General features: G+C 46.9%; 1 protein-coding gene across 8 annotated transcripts in view; it reads left to right on the top strand.

Moving 5' to 3' along the window:
* LOC144726652 (microtubule-associated serine/threonine-protein kinase 1-like) overlaps positions 1–24,809 on the top strand; it is a 287,826-nt gene that overhangs the window by 240,306 nt on the left and 22,711 nt on the right. For 7 of the 8 annotated variants that reach the window (XM_078605399.1, XM_078605398.1, XM_078605397.1 and 4 more), the window contains 11 exons: positions 418–662; positions 2,586–2,661; positions 7,320–7,529; positions 12,478–12,579; positions 16,187–16,319; positions 16,726–16,793; positions 17,597–17,682; positions 18,941–19,149; positions 20,268–20,406; positions 21,574–21,706; positions 24,013–24,178. In XM_078605399.1, the coding sequence (XP_078461525.1) occupies positions 418–662; positions 2,586–2,661; positions 7,320–7,529; positions 12,478–12,579; positions 16,187–16,319; positions 16,726–16,793; positions 17,597–17,682; positions 18,941–19,149; positions 20,268–20,406; positions 21,574–21,706; positions 24,013–24,178 (1,567 nt within the window). The remainder of the gene's footprint in view (positions 1–417; positions 663–2,585; positions 2,662–7,319; positions 7,530–12,477; positions 12,580–16,186; positions 16,320–16,725; positions 16,794–17,596; positions 17,683–18,940; positions 19,150–20,267; positions 20,407–21,573; positions 21,707–24,012; positions 24,179–24,809) is intronic. The other variant, XM_078605400.1, reaches the window with a different exon arrangement.

The raw sequence follows: 24,809 nt of genomic DNA, 5'->3' as shown, positions 1-24,809 counted from the left end.
TTTTCACTCTCAACTCTGGCATCAATGGTTAAGGATTGTGCCAATGGGTACATGGGGGGCAGTGCAGTGGTTGTGGTGCACGTGTTCAGACAATCGCTCGTCGCTTTCGACATCGTTCGCTACTCACGTGAGCCATGGCCGGGAATCAAACTGGGGTGCCGAGTTCATCGTCCAGTGCGCTAACCGCTGCTCCATCGATCCAACCGAGCCCATCCTGACCATCATTAAGTTATCACATGAAAAAGCATTTATGAGTGGACACTATTCAAAGACTTGCATTATCCTGGGCGGCGGGGGGCAGCATTGCTGACAGGGGGCAGCGGTGGGGGGGGGGGGGTGCAGCGGGTGCGAAGTTTCGGGTGAGGGCGGCTCCTCGGGGCAGCCCCCTGACGGTGTCTCGTGTTCACCCACACGCAGTCCTCGTGCTCGTCACAGGAGCGTCTCCACCAGCTCCCGGCGGCGCCCACTGCCGACGAGCTGCACTTCCTCTCGCGCCACTTCTGCAGCACGGAGCACCTGGCCGACGATGACGGAGGAGGGGGAGGAGGCGGAGGTGGAGGGGGAGGTGGAGGTGGAGGCGGCGGTGGCGGCAGCTGCGTTAGCAGCGTCGGCAGTGGCGGACGACGCTCGCCTGCGCTCCGCCCCCGCTCACGCAGCCTCAGGTGCCCGGGATCGTTCCGTCCGTACACTCGCCACTCCGTCCGTCTGTATGCCCGTGTGTTCGTCCATCCGTCTCTCTGGCCCATTGCTTAGAATCGGAATATTGATCAGAATTTGTATTTACACTGGAGGAGGAATCTGATAAACTACGAAGCTCTTTTTCACAGATGTCCAGGAGGGGTGGCTCCCACAGCTCCAGCTCGTGCCCCACCTCTGCCCCATCTCCAGTTTTCATGGTCACCTCTTCTTGTCTCACGCATCCTTTATTATTTGTTTATTTCACAATAATTTTCTGATTGTGCTGTTACTACCTTGTCATGAGGCGGTAAAATCCATTCGGGGATATGCTAGCAAGCAGGGCATCTATCCTGTGCTATAAAGGCAATATCAGAGCTACTACTGATCGCAGAAAAATTTCCAAGATTCCATAGTTTTGGCTCTTACATAATGTAGGTGGTGTACTTTTGCACATCCGACTGTAAAGATGTTCATCGGCTGACGATCAAACAACAGGCTTTGTCCTCAAGAGCTGCAGGATTCTGAATTACGTGAAAACACAAATGCACTACCAGTTGTATTCTGTGCAGCCAGGCTAACCTGGGCGCCCGCGTGCGTCTATTTTTGGTGAACTTATAAATATCTAATTACGATTTCAATATAACACGATCTACCCTGACCGATACACTATTTGTGCGGCGATGAATAAAGGATTTAATCAATGCCAATAACCCTCCAAATGTTTTGCAGCACGAGTGTGTGCATCAAAAGCCGTGGTGTCCATATTCCGCCACCACCATTGTGTGCCGAGTGCTTTTTAGCTGAAACAAGGGGCCGGCTTTTGTGGATGCCAGAAATAAACCTCGCAAAGACAAGAGTGCTATTTCCCAAGCATCAACTTAATGCTGAGGGTGGAGTTGGTGGGTGAAGGAAGGATTGGGCGGTAGCGCACGCACACAATGTACCGTCCGCAACGTCCACTTAACATGAAGATAAGGTTGACCACACGGCCATGGTGAGGTCATTAAAATCTCCCCTCTGTGTTGCCTTCCCCCGAGAACTTGGGACTTCCCTTCGCTACGTATTTCGGGTTGTACCACACGTCGTTCGGCACGACAGCCGACTTTTCCGTTCCACATGCTGGGAAGCACGATTCTGTTGACGTCGAGCAACACAATGGACATCGTGTCGAACGGCAAGCGGTTCAACCCGGAAATACGTGGCAGAACTTTCCAATGCAACCGCCAAGACCTTACGTGGTGGTGTAACTGAGTTCTGTGCAACAGAAGCATGGGTACACAGGGTTGTTTTCAGTGACCAATAAAACAAAGTTATTTTTTGGGTCTTTCGGTAAAGCCACGTAGATGGAAAAATAATAATCACTGTAGCATTGGATTGTGCACTCGAGGATTGGCTTGCGATTTAAAATTGGATGCATTTGGTCTTCTTGGAAATAATGGAGCCTTGATTAAATGTGAAAATGCTGTGCAGTCAAATTCAGTGCAAAGTAACCAAAATCATTGTAAAAACAAAACAAGCCACGATATTTAAGCAGCTATATATTTGTAATGAATACATGAAATGAAGACTTGCAGGGTGGCTGGGAATATGCAGATGAGAGACACAATTGTATTAACAATTTGCATATACTGCATTAGATGATGAAGCCTTTATTCTTGCATATTGCCAAATGCTAAAATAGAATGTTCCAATTAAATATATATATATAATCCCCAGTGGTAAATTGGGCAAATGAAAGAGGTTTTCCCATCTATAGGGAAGCACATTCTGGTGAAAATATACAAGAGCGACTAACATTCAAGTAATAGCCTCTTGAGTGTGAAAGGGCAGGCTGTAGAGAAGGAGGCTGTTGTGATGACGGTGGCGGTGGTGGTAATGATGGTTATGCTGTTTTGTTTATTATTCAGCCCTGGGCGTTCCCCATCTGTGTACGACAATGAGATCGTGATGATGAACCACGTCTACAAGGAAAGGTTCCCAAAGGTAACACGCTCCTCCGCTCAGACAATGCACTACGGTTTCACAGATGTCTGCTGGACATTTGTGAAAAGCTTCGTAGATCATCGTATTTCTCCAGGATGAATAAAGATTTCGACTGACAGGTGGAAGTGACTTGTGCACCTGCGCAGGTTCTCGCGGTTGTGCTGTATAACTCTCAGGATGTAGCGCGCGTTATTCGGCACAATGCTGAATGTTTTGCTCTGCCCATCGAGAGTTTCTTCAGGAAATCAATGAAAGAAACTCCCAGCGCCTGGGTCGAAACGTTGGGACATCGTGCAGAACAACATGCGGTACAACCCCAACACACATCGGAGAGCTAAACAAGTGACTTGTTGTTGGTCATGAGATGCCACAGATGGACTATGATTGCCACTTCTTCCACAATCATTGCTCTTAAACGATATATTTATTTTACCAGGTAAGATCCACTGAGCTATATAGCTATTTTTCAGAAGCGACTTGACCACAAATTTTTCTCAACGAAGTGGTTTATCATCTGGAAATTTATAGCAGCCAAATAATCTAAGCGCATGTTTCTAAATGTGGAGGGAAACACCGGGGACAAGGAGAAAAATCCACGCGACCACGGGGAGAGATAGACACGCAAACTCCAGATATACAGGTGTCAGGGTCGGGATCGAACCCATGACCTCCTGTATACTATTATGTGTGTCGCAAGCTGACCGACATTAGTTTTGAGCTTGCAAAACAATCACAATGGAGTTTTTTGAATCGCACCATGTTCACAAATTAATTGTGTGTAGCAATTTACGACATCCTCGGGCTTGGCAGCTGGCAGCATTAACTGGCAAATGCCATCACACCGGCACACAATCGCCTTCTTTAACAGCAATGGCAGGCGGCACGGTGCGGTAAATTATCCGCGCACCATATTGTGCAGCTGTGATGGAATAACATCATACCCACACAAGCTGGCGACCACGGGGGCTGTCTCGCCGACGGGGTTGCCTGTGCAATGCGTTGCCTTACCCCGTTTATCTCACCTGTTGTGGTGAACACAGCACCGGGCCGTAGATTTTATTTAAAGCTCGCGAACCCAAAGCACCGACCTCAGGGTGGACTTTACGGGACACCGTCGCATTCGTCTTCATCAGAGTGAAACCACACACGCGTAAGAGTCGGGAGCACAGGGGAGCTACGCAGTTTAGAGTGAGCATGTTTCGTCATCCCTCCTGCAGTGTGTCTCTAAATCCGCAAGACAAAATGAGTTTGGCTCTAAACAAACAAAAGCAATATCCCCCCCCCCCCAATAGGGCACGAGCGCACATTTGTTAAGGTCAGACCAGCGTACAAGGCAGTGGTGTAGCCAATGCTGGTGTTACATACCATGCCAGACACTCATTTAAGGCTGAGTCAACCTAGGGAAAGCTCAAGACGAGTGCAGATACTGCTTTCCACTGATTTTATTCCTGACTGGGAATTGAACTAAGGTCACTGGATTTGGGTTTGTAGCGCAGTGCGCTAACTACTAGACAACCGCTGCCCACACATTGAAACGCACACGCACGTACAAGCGCGCACACACCAGAACATGCACACGTACACATACGAGCACATGTGCCCATATCTAAAGGACATCACTTTTGCTTAAGATTTAATCTCGAAGCTGACCTACATGTGCGAAGTGAGGGGGGGGGAAAGGAACGTGTTTTTTAATGACATCATCTTTCACCTACATCACCTCTGACAACAATGCACACACATTTGTTGAAGCTTGTGCGTGCATAGTCATGGATTACAACCTGAATGCATGAATAAAAAAGTGATTATTTAGCCTGGATAGACTGCTGGAGAAATTTGCATTTGTGCAATCCAATTCCTGCCAGCAAGTACAGAATTAGGGTGGTTGTGTGCTCAGCACCATGTGTACACAACAACATACGCCATTCACCACGACGTGTCGGTGACGTCACCATTATGCTTGTGCCAGGCTAAGTGCACATTGAGGCCACGTGAAGTGTCCAAGGCTCGCTGGCAGGAGGTCATGGGACAGTCCCAGTGCCATGGGTTAACTGACTGAGATGACTAGCAAATGCACCACCTGTACTCCCTGCTGTGCTAACTTGCTTCATTTTAGTCGCCTGGCACTCCGCTCGTTGTTGTGAGCGTCGCTCCTCTGCCCTCCACTGTTGTTGGAAGGTGACTGCCTTCAACTGCCCAGTAGTGTCCTTCCTCCATAGAGGCCGATCTTGACACCACTGGTACTAGGCTCTCGCAAGTCCACTCAGCTCCATATCCTCCTGTACCATATCAGCCCATCTCCATGTGTACAAACACACACATAAGCATGCTTCAGCTTAAGTGCAGTAGCCAGGACAGTATTGAATATTTGCACTGCTCAGCAACCCACATAATTAGCAAGTTTATTGTTATATAAAAAAAAAAATTTGTTGCCAGATGTGATTTGGCAGTCGAACACTGTCAGAGTTTATAGAATTCTCCCATCGTGCCCAAGGAATGTGATCTCTAAATTAACTTGCTGTGCAATTCTGCATGTGCTTGCAAAGATATAGATCCCCTGTTTCATTCCAAATGCTGTCAGCCAGAGCATATTAATTCGTGGCAATGACAGTTGCTGTAAAACTACATTGTAATCCTGCCAAATCGCATTCTATTACTGGACATGCAAGACAACAATGGCTATCGGTATCTGCTTTGACCTCGCCTAGACTGACTTAGCCTAAAATATTAAAAACTTGGTTGCAATTTGTCAAAATAGCTAGTCATTCATGGCCACAAATATACACTCAGCAGCCCATCATTTCAGTATTCATGTGAAATTGTTGCCAGGAAATTGAGAGAATAGAATAGCTCTTGAAAATTGTTTTGCGCGATGCGCTAACACAAACACCCGTGGCCAATTGTGCGAGCGCATTCAACGATGACAACAGTGGCTCAGTGCTAGTTGCCTTTTGGGTTTGGTCGGTCGTAGCAGGGCATGGCTCTTTGACCAAAGATGAACAAAGCACAGCCCTAATGAGTCAAGTCCCCTGCGCTGCAGCCTTCATATTAATGCCAAGCCATCTGTTAGCCTATTAGCGCACTCCACGACTGCTGCTCAAGCACCGCCAGAAGTATGGTTTTAAAATATAAATCAAAATTTCAAGGTCACCAGGGAGGTGCACTGATGATGATGACGCCTGGGAGCAGGACCCAGCGTAGCTAATTTCCTCCATTCCAGAAAATTTTAAATAAGAAAGTAATTATTTTATCAAAGTGAATTCTTGTTGCTATGCTTGCATTCAAACTGTGCATGTTAAGAATGGTTGATCAACGATTTATGAAATTTGTGCAAATTGTTTATAAAATGTACCTTCATCAAAATGGAACAAATGAGATAGTATAATAAGCAAGACAACATTCGGTACAGAGTGCAAAATAAACATCATGAAGGAGATAGAATAATCGATTCTTCAATTAAATTATGACCGATAATCGTGATAATTGATTGACACGCTGGCGAGGGGTAGTAAGCTAATTGTTTAAGGCTTTACTCTGTGTGCCAAGCGTAGAGAATGTGGTGGTCTCAGCCTGCCCACCAAAAAGAATACAAGGTGAATGTCTATGGTTGTTTTGGAAGTCATTCCTCATGGTATGTGGGAGCGGTGACGGTAGCGGTCTGTGCCTTGCCATACAATCTCAGTGACTCGAGTCCATACACAACCCCAATAGAGTTTCATGCCAGAACTTGCCAACGTCTTTCCATTGCTTCACTCAGCCCACTGAGCCTCATCATCGATAATATGAGAATAAAGGTGGCCAGGTGTCAGCGGTGCTTGCCACACCACCCCTTCATGTGTTGTGCTGGCCTTCATGGGTGTACACTTCTATTGCTTGTCCTAAAAGAATAAATAGGGGATCTCTAATCTGTATTTAAAAATGTACTTTTATCCAAATGGAATTAATGAGTTAGAACAAGCAAGACAACGGTGGTGAGATGGCAACGGTGGTGCCACGGTGGAAAGATGTTAACTACCTTGCCTGGTGAACAGGAGGTCGTGGGTTCAATCCTGACCCTGACGCCTGCTGCTGCTGTATATTTGAAGTTTGCATCTTCTTCCCATGTTCGTTTGCATTTTTCTCCGGGTCCTGCTGTTTTTTTTCCACATTTAGAATCAGCATGCGTTTCGAGTATTTGGCTGCTTTAAATTTCAGCAAGATAAGCTACTATGTTGAGCTATAATTTGTGGCCAGGTCACTTCTCAAAAAGAGCAAAAAAGCTCAGTGGGCCTTACCTGGTAAAAAAAATATTACTTAGCGTTTATAGTTTTTTTTATTCCTAATTCTGTTCTACTACAATTTTTGAATACATCGTTTATGTTACTGTGCGCCTGTGTCTGTCTGCGTGTCTCTTTGCACGTGTCTCTTTGTGCATACTCGTTTGTGCGCAAGTCTGCGTGTGTTGTCCCGTGTCTGCCGATCCGTGGCCCATGTCTGTGTGTGCGCCTAAATCTGTGTTCCTGTGTTCCTTTGTGTGTCTGCTGATCAGTGGCTTGTGTCCGTGCTCCCTTGATCGCGTATTCGTATTGTCCATGTGGCTGCGTCTACACGTGTGTATGTGTGCCTGCGTGTCTACGTGCACACGATAGCATGCGCTCACCCCCCCCCTCTCTCATCAGGCCACAGCGCAGATGGAGGAGCGCCTACAGGTGCTGGTGGCAGTGAACGACCCTGAGGACACACTACCGCTCGCGGACGGCGTGCTCAGCTTCATCCACCACCAGCTCATCGAGCTGGCGCGTGACTGCCTCGCCAAGTCGCGCACCGGACAGATCACGTCGCGCTACTTCTACGAGCTGCAGGAGAACCTGGAGAAGCTGCTTAATGACGTGAGTGGCTCGTCGCGGTGGCGGCTTGCTGGGCCATCGCACGTGATGTACGGCGCAGAGGGTCGAGAACATTGGCGAGGTGCGGTGGCATTAACGAATTTGACCTTGATGCCATCACAAGTTTTGATACTGCGCATGCAGCACCCGTGGTGCTGCATGCGCAGTATCAAAACACATAAATAACTTTCTGTACGCAGAAATGCGCGCGCATAAACTGCCCACTCACAAAGTAGCTTTATACACAACACCACAAACACTCGTACGTTTATGTACGTGCAGCATTGCTTACGCAGTAATGGATACACACATGGGCTACACACTTACAGTGTTTCCTGTATGCACAGGACGAAATGCACATGTTCACACATACAGTGATACCCTGCACTCACCGCATGTATAGGACAAATTTGGCCTAATTTTGAATACTGTTTACATCTCTTAGGTGTATGTGGCAACTCTACTCCTTGTGCTTGATGACATTCAATGCGAGCAGTCAGGCTCATAGATGATCCAGCACCCACTGATTTGCTCCAGTCACACCCATCGGTGGTCAGTCGACTCCTTGTCACTTTTCTATCGCTACTACCATGGCGTATTTTTCTGCGAAATTAGCTCATTGTTTTGTCCACCCATATTGAGGATTTGGTTTAATCTCTTCTATACTGTGGTCAAACCACCTTATTGCAGGTCACAACACTCTGATTTGTACTTCTTTCCTTTGGAATTCCCTTCTATCGTCTATTTTCCCAAGCTCGTATAGCCTTTCTGAATTAAAGTAATGTGTTATCTATTATCTATTACAACTGTGATTGTTCCGTTGAATTTTTGGGCCTTTTGGAACTATGCTCAGCAGTTTCAGTTTCATTTATTAGGGTTTACCCTGTGAGTCATTCGGCTCTTGATTTGGGTTCAACCGCAACAAACAATAAAATTACAAGATACACCTAAAATTCATTGTACACAAATCTAAACATCACATACGTAAACAATAAAATCCTACAGAAAAAGCACAACCCGTCCATGCTGCGTACTAAAAGTGCAAAAAATTCCATTTCTATGTTTGATCCCAATAACAATCATAAAACAATACAGATAAAAAATTTAAGTATAAATCTATACTAAATTTAAAAAATCAGACCAAACCAAGCCCCTCTAAAACTTACTAAAACAATGCTATATAAACAACGTAACAGTTTTCCCAACAAATGTTGTGTTAAAAAGAAAATGTAGCATTATAACGCTGTGTTCCACCACGCGCATGCAGCACTGCGTCCACCACACAGCGAACGGTGCACCACACCTCATCCACAGCACTGCAGAAGGTGCACCGCACACAGAGCAACAACGGCGAGCATAATACACCACACATGCAAGGTATCACGCGCTGTGCACCGCTGGCACGACCACAGTGCGGTGTGGGCATCGTGTTGACTGCACGCACAGGAGCGCTGTACATGTTCACCACTTACACAGCACACAGCGTCTCTCCCCGCTGCACACACGGCTCCGCACGCTCAGTGTTTATTGCTCTGGCCATAATTCTGACATGCCACACATACTCCTCATCTAGCCAAGTGCTGTTAGCGAGCACCTATTAAGGCCAATGCAGCACACAAATCGGTGTTATGGTCGGCACCCTGGCCAGCAGCCTTTATCTCCGAGCGCTGTTGTCTACACACAGCTGAGTCGACCTAGGGGGAAGCCCAGGACCGACGCGACTGATGTAACTGGTGACGAGTAATCGAGCTGAAGTTGCCGGGTTCATGGCGCAGTGCACTACGCACCACTGCACCACCGTCTCACCGTACCTATATGCACACACGTGTAGCGCTGTCATGCATAAACAGTGTACATCACAGATCTGAAACACGGTAGGACCAATACCTCGGCCGTGGCTGATCATTGTTTTAATGCGGTGGGCTCACACGCAATTGATTTCTTTTAAACGTTCAGTATATGGTTACAATTAGGAAAATCTCATTTACAAATAAAGGATTTTGAAAGGATTCTGAAACCTTAAACCCTTACAGTATTTTAACATTGACTTAAAATCATTGAGTAAAATAATAATTGTTACCTATTCATGTGGATCTATCCCAGCCTCAGTAGCCATGGGGGCATGTAGTGGAAAGTGAACAGTTATTGTCAGATGGTGTGACTCACACCTGCCAAAGGAATGTGGAATTTCCACTCCGAGCACAGGGTTATGAAAAGAAGATGAGCATTGACCCTGGCTTGTTTGAGTGGGAAGCCAATGTGATTTGACAGCAGCAGAACTTTAGCTAATTTGTGATTATTTGTCAACCCACTGCTGAATGAAGGCCTCCCCTTGCCTTGTCAGTCATGGGGATTATTTGTCCATACATCTAAGCTAAACAATTTTTTTGTTATTTTACCAAGTAAAGATCACTGAGCTATATAGCTCAATTTCAGAAGCGACCATGCCACAAATGATCGCTCAACAAAGTGCCTTTCTCATCATGTGGAAATGTATAGCAGCCAAATAGCTTAAACTTATGTTTCTAAATGTGGTGGGAAAAACCTGAGGACCCGGAAAAAATATCCACGCGACCGCGGGGAGAACGTGCAAACTCCAAATATACAGAAGGTGTCAGGGTCAGGATCGAGCCCACGATCTCCTGTATCCCAGGCGAGGTAGTTAACATCTCACCACCATGGCACCACTGTTGCCATCTCAGTCATGGGGGTTGTTTGTCCATATTTCACCACGCTGGTCAGTGCGTGTTGGTGAAGGGAGGGGTGGCAGAATCGGCTCAGATATCGTTCGCCACTTATGTTATCTGTGGCCAGGATTCAAACTCGAAATGCCAAGGTTTGTAGGGCAGTTGCTTAACCGCTGCGCCACCGTTCATCCACCATAAATAGGAATGACCATGTGCACCGTCATCAATTTGTAATTGTGCCATTATGCCGATGCATATTGAATACCTATGGGAGCAAAATTTGGTGGCAAATGCACCTGCAAAAACATTTCTATTAAAGACTATGACAATATCATTAGGTGTGTGCGTCATAGCCCAATTAAAAATGTGAATGCAAAAGAGATAATCAATTTTGTGCATTTTACACCTCGTTAAATAATTGATGTTATGAAAATAAAATGTTAATTTTGGAGTTGAAAAAAACATTGTCTGTATTTGGTTTTCAAAGCGAGCAATGAGAGTAAGCGCCCCCCAATTTGTCTTTAATCGTAACAATGAGCAAGTCACATGTTCACGTGGCGGAGAGCGTAATGCACTTCGGAGGGCTCTTGCGTTGCTCATGAGGGGCTTGTGCAGGGGACCTTATTTACTCAACCAAATTGGCTGTCTGACCCCGTTAACATCAATTTGAAGCTAATGTAAGGTTCCATATACGGTGACCACTTGCCGTTGCGAGCGAAATTCCTAATCCCGAGGCTTAAGAACACCGCAGGATGGTATCTCACAATGGAGCGGTCGTCGCTGTTGACCCACACGTGCAGCAAAGAGCACAGCCAGACGTAAATAACAGCCGTAGCAAATCCTTTATTCTCTCGCATGCCGTGTGTGTGTCTCTTTCTCCTTTGCGTGCCCTCGCTCTCTTCGTCTCTCCATCTGTCTTTATGCTGTTAGCTAAAAGAGTCGCCTCCATTTGACGAGAGCTCAGGAGAAAGAGGGGAGGTGAATACATCTTCTTGTGCAGTCGACCTGAGTGTCGGTCGCTACCGGGCAGGGAAAAGAAGCGGACAGCGCCAGATTCCAAATTTGAGAGGCGTCGCGCTCCGTTAGGCGCATCGATTAACGTCCGGAATGAAAGATGCGAGCGCCCGCTCCCTCGTTCGCTCATTCGCTCGCTCACTTGCTCGCTCGCTCCTGCTTCACCGTTAGGATGATCTCATCTCGCGGTGACATCACCGGCGGTGTGCGTTAGGTCACCCGCTTTTTTACATCAACGCATTACGTCTTCTTTTTCCTCCAATGGAACGGCTCGGTCCCATGGCCGCCGTTTCGCGGGTGGGGGGTTCGGGTGGTGGGGTTTCCGCTCCGCCTGTACCTCGAACTCCCCCTATTGCGCACGTGAGACGCGCACCTTGCTACGGCGAGAGCGCCAGTCGGACACCGCCGTCGCCAGGTGCCATGGTGTAGGAGCGAATTTGCACAATGCCGGGTCTCGGGGGCCTGCTCCTCAAGTGCGTCTTCGTGCGCCTAAAGTCGAAACGGCGCCGCGTAGGCTGGAGGAGGCATGTGGGTGAAGTTTGGAACTGGGTACGTAGCGCCGCGCTTTCTCTCCCGTTACGGGGATTAATCAACACCGAAAGTAGAACGAGTCGCAAGGCGAACCGTCTTAATTGTCAAATTTATTCTTCAACAGAATGTCTACATTTTTAAATACAGCAAAGTTTTATTGCGTTCGGTATGCGTGCAATCTGTCAACCTGTGCGCGTGCGGTAATGACTGAAAAATGGGATTTTTATTTGCATTTGACTTTGTGACATTGAATCGTTTAGAACGGTTTTTGTTGAAGTGCTTTTTTTTTTTAGAACCGTGGCTAATCTGTGTATTGTTATCGCTGACACAACTCGGGGATGGTTGCGTTTGTCTGTGCACGTCTGCATGTTTCCATGCATGTATGTGTGTATGTTGAACTTCTTTTGCACCGTACGTAGCCAACTGCTAATCAGAGGTGTCTGTTTATCCATGCCTCAACGTGCTATCATCAAAGTTGGGTTCGATTCCAGGCCATGTACATGTGAAAATCGTTATGCAGATTTTGTCCGGTCCCACACGAGGTCACTGAAGCCTAATCTGAGTACCTCGCGTGCGGTGTACAAGGTATCTACTACAGAGGCAGAGGGGGCGGGCATGCGGGGTGCTGGCTGTGCCACCGCCGCACATGCCACGCTAATCTTACTAGGCGCACGCTCCGATATCTAAAGAGGGAGATTGTTGTGCGCATGTATTTGCAGGCTCAGGATCGCTCTGAGAGCAACGAGGTGGCGTTCATCACGCAGCTTGCCAAGCGTCTGCTCATCGTCATCTCCCGGCCGGCGCGGCTGCTCGAGTGCCTGGTACGGCGACGTTCGCTTCGCCGCGTCTCTACCGACAGCGGCACAATCGCCGGCGCAGACCTTGCACGCACGCACACACGCACGCGCGCACACGGACACACACACAAATGCCTCCGCTACTTGTGACCCTGCTTTCTTTGACCGCTCCTCGAACACGATGCACATTCTCCCTCCGGCCCACAAACAACACCGCCGCTTTAGTGCTCGCAGACCAGAGCGATTAAAGAAAGACAGCACCTTAAAACGGCGCTATTTTTTATTCTAAATGCTTCATTATTATTACTGCATGTGACTCGGGCTGTCCGACATGGATTTGAAGCTTTGTTGATGATAAAATTTTTTTTAACTTTTTGTTAGAAATTGTATTTGGACTTTTCAGTAACATGATCAAAAGACCCAAGCAATACAGCATTGTAAGTTATAAAGCTCAGGGAGGACATGTTTTTCTGTAACTCTTGGCCACAATGCAGCAAAATTGAGGTGGAGCTGAAGAGGTGAGCAAGAGAAGGGGAAAGGAAAAAATTGTAATCGCAGTTCAGCGTGTCACTGTCACACACCAGTAATGTCATTGCGACCTCACTCCTGTGCGATATCAATGCAGTTATATGATTAGAGCACTGCAGTACTCTTCCTGAAAGTCATTTAAAAGTTATTTTTTTTGATCAGAGAAGCTTCATACTTTTGTCGAACAACCTTGAACACACAGTTAAGTATGCCTTATTGACGAGATAATAAATATTTGTTTGTGGGCATCTTTCTGTAATGAAGATGGTGTCTCCCTGCTCGCAGCAGTGTGTGATGAGTTCAGTGTCCACGTTGATCTGCCTGATGAGAGTCCGCTTTGCTCACCGTGATTGCCTAAGGATTTGAAGATTTACTTTAAAATGTTCCGTTCGGTGTGTAGCATGATAGCTTTCCCTTGTAAATGATATACCAAATTTCAGTAAATTACATTTCATAACTTATTTGGTGATGTCCGACCGAAGTTATTAGCTCCAGGAATTTAACTGTGAACTTATAGCAAATTCCCACTCGGCTGTGTATCTGTGCGGTTGCCCAGCACAAGTGTGAAGCTTCATTAATGAGAAGAAAAGCACGGTATAGTTATGTCATTTGGTGGGCCACCTGCTTAAATTCAAATGCTCGGCCGTTTTGCCTGCAGTGCTCGTGGTGAGTTAATGCAGGTCAAATACGCAAAGTAATCCAACGCTGTGGAGGCTTGCGAGGGTTGGTAGATCGCACGTTTCAAATATTTTTTTAAACTTTTTCTTTTATCAGGTAAGGCCCACTGAGCTATCTAGCTCTTTTTCAGAAGCGACCTGGCCACAAATGATAGCCTAACAAAGTGGCTTATTGTGTGGACATTTATAGCAGTCAAATACATGAGACTTCTATGTTGCGAAACTCCCTTCCCTTGAACATCAAGGTGCCATACCCTGGCTTTTCCAGGAGATTTCGATACAGCACAGTGTGGACTAATATCAACTGTCCCTTCCGTATGGGATAGAGTGTTTCCCCCTCGCATGAGTGGGTTTTGTCCGGGTGTTCTGGTTTCTTGCCACATGTAGAAACACTGTTAATTGGCTGGAAACATCTTAAACAAATTGAGAACTGCAGAGCTTGGGCAATTGTTGGTGCTGTATCACCGCCTGTTGGCTGGCCCCCCAATTTGCCTGTGGTTCTTCAGCAATTGTGATGCAATTTTCACGAACGATGCTATAAAAAAACACTACTTAAAGTGACAAAATGATTTTTAAAAATCTTAATTTTTACGGTGTCATTCAATTAATTTGCTGCACCTTTTAAATATGATTTGTTTTACAACAAACATTTCATTGTGTTTATTTAACAAATTGAATGTTGACATTGACCTTGATCAAATCAGATAAACGTAATTGTGTGTTTGCTTTAAAAGTAGAGTTTTCAGTGTGGCCTGTGCTTTCCCCTTGGGGGATTGAGATGTGTATCTCTGGCCAGGCCTGCCTGGGTGCACTCAACACAGGGATAACCCAAACAGCTCTGTAGAAATCCTCGGAAGTGTGCATCGCCTTTGGTATTGTGTCGTATGGTACAGTTGTGAAAGAACCAGCACGTGGTACTGAAATAAGGCAGTTTCAGTCCCCAGTTATAAAAGACACGCTGTCACACAGACGTGTGTATGCAGTAAGCGTTTTGCATTTCATCAAATAACATTTATTCTTACGCTCACTGTTCATGTGTTGAATCGGTGGTTGAAGAATTAATTGCGTGCGATTTATGAAAGATGTAATGCTGACGCACCTTGACGCTAATGGAACAAAGAAGACAGACCAACACGACGAAACAAGTTACATGGACGCTACAAATAAGACCATACCAGACAATAAATGCTTATCAAATCAAATTGTGACACTGAAACATGAGAACTCATTCACTCTGCAAGGCATGAGGGGGTCGTGACTTATTGCATGCTTAATCCATGTGTAGTGGGTTCAAGAAGAGAGCGAGATGTCTCTTAGAGGCAACACGTTTATTGTAACATTCAGGGACATAGCACAAAGGGGTAACGGCCCCTTCCACCCGATACTCTAGGGAGATATCTCCTCTGGACTAACGTGCCCTTCACTCTGGTTAAAGCTCTAACCCTACACTCAATATGCAATATTTTGAAGCCATGGAAATTGCATTTTTTCTCCATGTTTGTGGCTGGAGAAACTTCCAGAATCCTTAGAGACATCTCGTTCGTTCTTCTTAAGCATATCACATTTTATTGATTTATATTTTTTGGAACAATTTGGAGGGACAATTTGGTTGAGAGCCTTAGGTTCGGGTTGCCGCTAGTATTAACATCGCGGTGAGTGAACATTTGCATAAAAAATATATTGCACCGAAAATTTAAACATTCAACTGTTGGAGACTTCAGTGTCAGGCCTTTAAAAGCAAAGCCAGTGCTCTTTCGTTGCACATGATCTTTTTCTGCTGTCAGTAAAATGTGGCATTAGCTGGGGTTTATGGCATCAAATTTAATCTGAAACACGTTATTGGGACGGGGATTAGTTTAGGGCCTCATTGGAGATGCTTCTGGGGAGCATATTTGGTATTTGTAGGACGCGTGGCGACTTTTGACTGTCTCCTTCACCTCCAATAAGTCAGGCCAGAGGATTTTCAGATATTTTTTGCCAATTTCTTACCAATTATTATTGGGTTTATTAAGCTGAAAGTAAGACAATTAATCGTATATATGTGTCGATTAATCACTTTATACATGAAAAAAACTCACAGGAATTAATAATGCATTCATATTGCTTTTCACTTCCAGAAAATATATATCAACTCTGTCGTTTTGGCTGTGGATCACGAACAAATGAATCTCTATTTTAAACCTTCGAGACAGCACCCTTGGCAAGGGGGCTGCACAGTCAGACTCAGAATCAGAATATATATTCTGCACGGTTGGCTACTTACGGTGCAAAATAAATTCAACATACATACATTTTCACAGATGTCCAGTCAGCAATTGCTGCGATAATAACAGAATAAGAGTACGATGATGATGGCGGCAGTAACGATGATGGATGAGATGTTTGGTGGGTCGTGCTGAACCGCCTTATGCCTGGTGCCCTGCCAGGAGTTTGACCCAGAAGAGTTCTACCACCTCCTGGAGGCAGCTGAAGGCCATGCCAAGGAAGATCAGGGCATCAAGTCGGACATCCCGCGCTACATCATCAGTCAGCTGGGTCTCACGAGGGACCCGCTGGAAGGTTGGTGACTGCGCCCTGCACTGTTGCATTTGAAATGCAACCCAAAGCAACAATAAGCGCTCACTCGTATGAGTTGCCACGATTAAAATTGTCCTCGTGATGAAGCCAGGGGACCTTTAACTACCGCACTCGTTCGATCCCCTGATTGCGGCAGTTAAAATAATGGGGTAATTTTCTTAAATTCGCCCACCCCTGTCCACCCAGCAGTGTTGACGACATTTCGCAGGGCGTGTGTGATGGAGCAAAGAGGAGACCAAAATATTTTGCAGAGGGGCTCGAGAACTTCCTCTAGTGGAGCACCTTCCACCAGCAGCGCATGAGCAAGTATTTGCAGGGTAGCACCTTTACCTTTAGCCACTTTACGTAATATCTCCCTGACCCCGTGCTGTTATCGATGTTCTTGCAGAAATGGCTCAGCTGAGCAGCTGTGACAGTGGGAACCCAGAGACCCCCGAGACCGACGATGCAACAGACGTGAGGGCTCCACTGTGCAACGTTTGCCACACGTGTGAAGCACGCAGCGTGCGCACACACACACACAAACCCCGCCCTGCAGACATATGCCTGAGTTATCATCATCGTCATCTGCAACCATGGTCTTATCCACTGCTCGATGAAAGTCACCGTAATTTGTCACCATCGCTCACCCTCCCGCAATGAATCGATCAATGTATTGCCTGCACATAAGCTGATTTCATTGCTGCATCTCCACGTTAGATGTCCTCTTGTGCATGCTCTCTTATTTAGCTACTACACCGTTTTCCTAGCGATGTCTCCTGCTTTCCAGCGATGTCCCCTGCCCAAGCCCACTTATTTTTCCCAGACAGTCAACACGATGTCTCTGACTTGAGTATGCTGTCTAATCAATGGGTTTCTCTTCCTGTTCTTTAGTGAAATTGAAAGCATGCATCTACTCGTGTATTTTTGCACACTTTTCAGCGATTGTTCGATTTTATTTGCATTTATTGAAAAAAATTACACTTTCTGGATGTAAGAACCTTTTTCTACTTTGAGGTATTGTGCCTGTCCCTCTTTAAACTTTTTACCTGGAATCTCACAGACTGCTGGTTTACTTTGATACCAAGTTTACTACCTTAATGTACATCTGTGGGATGTACAACTCTATCACTGGCCTATCACTGGGACGTGGCAGTTTGTAACCGCTGTTTATTCACACCATTGTTTTGCTACGTGGTCACGGTTTCCGCGCAGGACAATGTCATGTTCATGCATTCAGTGTAAATGCACTCGCCGCTTCCCTTGTTATTTTTGCACAGTCACGAGCGGCAGAGAGCCTGCCCAAGAAAAAGCCGTGTGAAGAGGATTTTGAGACGATTAAGCTCATCAGCAATGGTGCCTACGGGTAAGAGAGACGGAAAAATATTACAAGTCGAAGCTCCACCCAACTTTGAAGTTGTAAAACACTGCTCCGAACTGTTTAACTTTTATAATATATATTTTTTGTTAACGTGTAGATAAAGCGTAATATACTTGACTGTGTAAAGCTGCCGTCCGGGGTGGCTCTGCGTTAGAACCAGCAGCTCGCAATCGAAAGGTTTCCAAGTTCAAATTCTGATTGGGAAAATGACTCGGCCCATTATCCTACTGTTGACTTTGTGAGGAAGTCAACAGTGGTTGTTCTCATGATACTGTCCCCACCATAGGAATGCAGAATTTTTACTGCAGACTCGGGGCTATAAGCAGGATATGGGCATTGCCTCAATGCTCATCTGAGCAGAAAACGAATTGAGTTTTTTCGTAGAGGTGCACAGATTAATACTGTAGTGACTTGGTGCCCACTTGCTTTGCAATTTGCCCCTGCATTTGCGAGCCGTTTGCTCCCTGCAATGTGATGCTGCACAGGGCTCCGAGGTGTTACGTTAAGCTGACATGTGCTGTGCATGCTGTCATGTGGCTGCGTGTCGTTGCACATAGCTGCATGGACATGTACAGCCCTCTGTTAATCCACCACTTTATCAAAGCTTCCCCATGTCCTGTCAGTTTGTCAGGATTTTTTAAGCCTTACTTTACACCAGTCAGTGCGGTTTGGTTAAGGCTGGTAGCATATACGTGTGGGAAAATAGAGATTTTGTACTACAGTACATTTTCTTGCACTGCCCTCTTCTTCCTACTGCATAGCCTAAGTAGGGTTTAACTTGGATAATGCTTGGATGGGCGACCATCATGCGTAACAGGTGTTTTGAGCTGTTAGGCCATGTAGCTGCACGTTGGCAACTGGTGGCAAATTGCCACACATGGTGGGGTGTAATTGCATATGGCTTTGTATGGCTTCGTTTACACAGTTGCACATGGTGGTCTGTACATGCGTGTGTTCACTCTTGGCCGTGGTCGTTGGCGTTTGCGCATAGTAACTGATCACTTCAAATTTTTGCTCGTGATTGTGGTTAACTGCAAGTTGAGCATCGTTCTAAACGGCTGCACGCGTTGGCGGTTGCGCGTGACCGTTGCTCCACTTCGATTCCACGACGTCGCTCGTGGCCTTGCGCTGGTCACGGGGATGGCGCGGTTAAATCGGCTCGTGCGCTGATTGCTCCACGGATCGTTATTTACCAGGATCAAGAGAGGATTGATCGTGGCTGTGGTACCCCTTCCCCCTCTAGTGCGGTGTACTTGGTGCGGCACAAGGAGACTCGTCAGCGATTTGCGATGAAGAAGATCAACAAGCAGAACCTGATCCTGCGCAACCAGATCCAGCAGGCCTTCGTGGAGCGCGACATCCTCACCTTTGCTGAGAATCCTTTTGTGGTGGGCATGTTCTGCTCCTTCGAGACAAAGCGCCACCTCTGCATGGTCATGGAGTACGTGGAAGGTCAGTGATCGCTTCCTTTTTTTTTAACCGGTTCACTATTTTTCCACATGAGTGCTACCATCCATAGTAGTCTTCCTTATTCTCTGCAACATTTAGCATATTCCCACAATGCCACAGAACGAGTGCTATTATCGACACGGTAACGGATAAAACTGATAATCACATTCGCATCCATCAACAACCCATGTGTTTGCAGGTGTTTGTCCGGGAAGCCTTTCTTAAGTCTCGCTTGAGTGCACTAATGCTCGGTTTTGATAACATCCAAAATACGTGTTAAGCTTTGATAAGCCCACCTCCTACGCATTTCCCATGAATATGCTAAATTCCTCTTGATATGCACATTCTTTTGTTAAGGCTCTCTTCTTCTTCCACCTCCAACTCAGCTTATATATAAGCTCCTAGCTTGGCAGTGTCTCATTCTTCACCTGAAGACGGCTGCTTGCGTTGTAGCCAAAACGTCGTGAGAATTATTTTATTATGTTTTATTTTTATTATTTTATTACTTCCCTTCTACGTGACTTTACCGAAAAAACCAAGAAGATGAATCCCTGCAGTCACGAAAGCTTTAAATCGAAATTTACTGTGTAGGCTTTCGCAGTTGCGATGTGCGTCTCTCCGATGCGTGTTTTGGTTGTACTGTGCGTTGTTCGGCACTGTGTCCAACGTTTTGCTCTACACACTGGAAGTTTCTTCAGAAAACGGGATTCTGGTCATGTGTTTGTCACCTCGTACTGTGATTTGAAAGCTATCAGAAAAATTGCTAACGAAATATCTTAAAACACATGTTGTAAAGTGTTACAAATCCACATACATGCATTCATGGTAAACGTTAATCAGGAAGATGATCCCATGACGTCAGTGTTATTTTATTTTTGATGATAAAACAACCCTTCCTTCCATGTCCTTGTTTATTTGTATCTGTCTCTGCGTGCTCTGTGTGTCCCCGTGTGCGCTGTGTCTCTGTGTGCTTCGTACGTCCTCGTGTACTGTGTGTCCTCGTGTGGTACCGTGTGCTTCGCGTGGCGCTGCGTGCTCCCCTTGGCCCCGTGTGCTCTGCGTGGCCCCATTTCCTCTACATGCTCTGTGCCGCTCTGTGCCGCTCTGTACCGCATGTGCAGGGGGAGACTGTGCGACGCTGCTGAAGAACCTGGGCGCGCTCCCTGTGGATATGGCGCAGCTCTACTTCGCCGAGACGGTGCTAGCGCTCGAGTACCTGCACAACTACGGAATCGTGCACCGTGACCTCAAGCCGGACAAGTACGCTGCATCAAGTGCACGCGGTGCACGCACAACGAAGAGTACACACGGACACAGGAGGACACACAACGTGCAGTATAAGCGGCACCCATCCAAACATTCCGCGATCCACTCAAACATTCTCTATTCCAACGGAACTGTTGCAGATACTACGATTTAGGGTTGTGTTTTTTAATTGACTCATGGCGATCCTCCGGAATGTTTTGAGGGTTGATGGTGGTGCTGGTGTGGGACCGCTGCTGTGTACATGACGTTGAACAAATACAGCGTGCAATACACAGCACACCCAGCACAAAGCAGGCTCAACTCACGGCACACGCAACATGCGATGCACGTACAGCATGTGCAGTGGGTTTTACGGAGGCACACACTTGAACTGGGAGGCAACACGTTTATTCTAACACTCCAACAGGGTAACTGCATAAACGTATGGGATCACGACATAGGTGGTGACTACCACGAGTAACTCAAACCACAACGGGGTAACTACATAACCGGGTCGGTCAGTAACGCACTGACTGACCCACGAAGCCAAGCGTAATGACCGAAGATACGTAGCACGGCCGGTTGATTCCAGAAGAGAGCCGCGATTGCTCCTGGGACCTCCCCTTTATGCTCCTGAGCGTGGCACCGCTCCGCTTGGGCCACGTCCCCTTCTGGATGTTACTATAAGGTTCTCAACTGAGCCACCCTTTGGGCCCGCTCGCTACCCTGTCCCGGTCACGTGTCCTCTCGGGTTCACCCAGACTGTCACGTCCTTACTTGCCCTCTCTCTCACCGTCACCAGAACCATGCCCCCTAGGGCAGCTTCCATGCCATGCCCACTCTGGTGCCAGGCAGAGGCTCAAGACGCACACTTCCACTCTTGTGATAGTAGCTGGCGCTAAACGGCATCGTGACTTCATTTACGTCACTACACATGCAAAACGTGGCGCACAAAAGTATTTACGTTACACACAGCACACACAGCATGCAATACACAGCTTTTGCAGATGCGGGTGAAACCATCTAGAGATGGGAGCTCATTTAGCAGGTGTTTTTTTATTCACCGTGTACAGTGAACTCCACACGCACAGAGCGTGAATTGCACGAAAATGTAACAAAAACGAGTGCATTGCACTTGTCCGTCCGTCACTCACCCGCCACCCCCCCCCTCCTCACCCCCAGCCTGCTCATCACATCCATGGGTCACGTGAAGCTGACGGACTTTGGACTCTCCAAGATCGGACTCATGAGCCTCACCACGAACCTGTACGAGGAGCACATCGAGAAGGATACGCGCGAGTTCCTCGACAAACAGGTGAGTGGGGAGTGGGGGAGAGATGAGGTGGAGGAGAGACGAAATGGAGATGATGGACGAGGTGGAGATGGACGTGGTGGAGATGGGGCGCTAGAGAACACAGGATGTAGGGCCAGCTAGCCGAGTAGCTTAGAGGGGCCACTCCTGTGGCATGAGCTCTGAGCTGCCACCGCTGAGTGTTTTGGGTTTGAATTCAAGCACCTGCCTGTGATTAAGCCTGGTTCTCAACAAGTGTGGCGAGTTAATGATCTAATCCCAAGCATCGATGATTAAACAAAAACATCATATTGAAATAAATGTGTGTTTCAGCCTATTTCAGCTTTGATTACTGAATTTTTTGTTTAATTTTTAGTAGAAGATGCCCCATGTAGTGTGGCACTGCCTCCTACAGGAGCTCCCTGGACCAAGCAGTTTTGTTCATGTGTAGTGGGTTTACGAAAGGCGGAGACGAATCCTTTGGAGGCAGCGTGTTTATTCAATAACGCTAACGGTATCGCACAGTCTTTCACAAGGGCAACGGCCCTTTCTGACTACCGCCTGGGGAGGTATGGCCTCCGGACTGGTGTGCCCTATCACGGGGCTACGGGCTCTCAGTCCTCCGGCTATGAGTGCCTTAGGGGAGGCTGCACTGTCCCGACCCAGCCAAGGTGCGGGTCCCGACCACTGGCCCACTCGGACCCGGCCCTTACAAGGATGTCGGGCCGGGGGTTCCCAGGGTCTCACCACTGTCCCACAGAGTCCCGGCCCTTACAAGGGCAGAGGGGCTAGGGTTCCCAGGGTTCTAAGCTAGCTGGTCTTCTGGCTTCGGTCTTGGACTGGCCCCGGATCCTTCCAGAGGTCCGGCTTTTTTACACCTCCCAGGTGTGTCAGCCCTGGCCACGCCTCCCTTCCAGAGAGTTCCAGGGGGGGTCCCGGGGGATCCTAGGACACCCCGCAGCCCCCTCCAGCTTTTGGGCTGGGGAATGTAGCGACCCACATGCCGGTGAAAGTTACTGCCCCTGATGAGATGTGTTTGCTACTGCAGGTAAGTGCACAAAGCCCATTTACAGCGCTACACATGTGTTGTGTGTAGCGCTGTGTTGTGTAGTAACTCTTGACACGAATGTGTGTGTGCATGTGAGAGACCAGGTTTGTATAATTTTATTGATAACTGGGCACGAGTTTAAAGTACGTCTTACGTTTCCATAGAGCGTCTTATAATTAAGAGAACATGGTTGTAAGATAATATAAAATATATTACGCGATTATATTATCTCGAAGCCATTTCCGGTTTGCGGCGGTGGGGTGACCGAATGGCTGGAGATGTCTCGGTGGGAAATAAACTGTCGGACGCGCGCTGTCAAGGGCAACGCGGACGCCAGGCAATTAAGAATCTGTCTGCTCGGATCAGCGTCTCCCAGTGTGACGGGCGCTCTCCAGCATGGGAATCGGAAAAAAATTTAATCACTTCGAAATGCACAGGGTTAAGATGTGTACCTTTTTCCTAGTCAGCATTTTCCCGTTATGTTACCACTGGAAACAGATGAGCACATGAGAGATTGAAATATCTTGTCATACTGTATTTTTTTATAATTAAGTTGATGCTCTGAAGCTGGCTGAACTTTACAATTGTATTTTTTTTAAGTTAATAGTGTTGTGGTGGATTGATCTCTTTATCTGTGCCAGAAACTGGTCTGTAAAACATATGCGCTAAGCTGATGTAGATACAGTACATCCAAAACAGAAATGTCGTCTTTGGAAACAGAATATTTAAATTGACATGGCCTGGTTTATGTTGGGTTTTTTTCTCCATGGCTCTGGTTTTTAAGTTACAAGTCAGGAATTGTGTGGAAAGTAAATTCCCTAAGTAAAAGTGTAATTATCCAACGACCAGCTGTAGAAATTTCAGGCAATGGGCCTGCTCTTCTAAAGTAATACCATTACCCATAACGCTAAATGAATACATATGCTTCAACAGCAAAGCAGTGTTTGTTCACAGCGACAGTGGTAAAATATTTTCAACCTCTGCGTCTACACCTCCGGAATATTTTACGAAAGATTATTTTAATCAATCATGATGGTGATAATAGATTTAATTGGTTAATGTTAAGTTTTTTAATGATGGGGTGCTTGGCCAGCAGGAGACTTTGGTGCCAAAAACAAAGGTTCAGACTTTTGATTTGGGGATGTAAAACTATGGAGCTGCAGAAGGAGCAGGAAGTAGAGGCTGTTCATGCACAAGGTGAATTAACCACTTAACGGTTTGTTTTTTTCGTGTGTTAACTTGACTCCTCGCTGCCTCCCGCCCTTCCTGTGCCGCACCGCAGGTGTGTGGCACGCCCGAGTACATCGCGCCGGAGGTGATTCTGCGGCAGGGCTATGGCAAGCCTGTCGACTGGTGGGCCATGGGCGTCATCCTGTACGAGTTCCTCGTCGGCTGCGTTCCATTCTTCGGGGACACGCCCGAGGAGCTCTTCGGACAAGTCATCAGCGGTGAGTGGCCCGCGCAGGTCAGGATGGTGACGTGGGTATCATCTCACACTGCGCTGGAACACTGTTCCCAGTGCTTTTCAAGAATGTTTCCTGAAAATAACTGCTTCTGTTCCCCCTTCCCCTCGCTTCCGCAGTGCAGCACTTGTCACACTTTCAGTAGCAGTGCTCGACACCGCATGATCGTACAGGCACCCCAGTGCCCCTTTCTCCCCCGACTGGTCTGGTACAACGCCAGTGATGTAGCCTGCCAGTTCATCTGTGACTTACTGTACACTGCATTTGGCTCATTGTGCTTATTTGCTTTCACATCGCGCGCTTTCAGATGTTCTTCTGCGGCCGTCTGGAACGCTCTTCCTACTGATATTAGAAAGCCACTGGAGCTATGCACTTTTAAATAATTTCGATTTAAAACATTTTTTTCTTTAGAACTGCTTTTTGTGTTTAGTTTGTCCTTCCCCCGCACCTCTAATTATCACAGTTCGCTACGCACGGTGTGAAAGTAGTTCAACAGCCATGTTTCTTTTCCATTTTTCATGAATGATACTGCTTCAATTACACGATTCGCACATTTGTCACTAACACTGACTCATAACATATGTAATGGGCAAACTGTTTCAGCAATTGCTATTCT

This window comes from Lampetra planeri, chromosome 24 (genome assembly GCF_965212315.1).
Source record: "Lampetra planeri chromosome 24, kcLamPlan1.2.h2, whole genome shotgun sequence".
Taxonomy (NCBI): domain Eukaryota; kingdom Metazoa; phylum Chordata; class Hyperoartia; order Petromyzontiformes; family Petromyzontidae; genus Lampetra; species Lampetra planeri.
The sequence above is the reverse complement of the archived record's forward strand: the minus strand, read 5'-3'. Positions and strand labels throughout refer to the sequence as shown.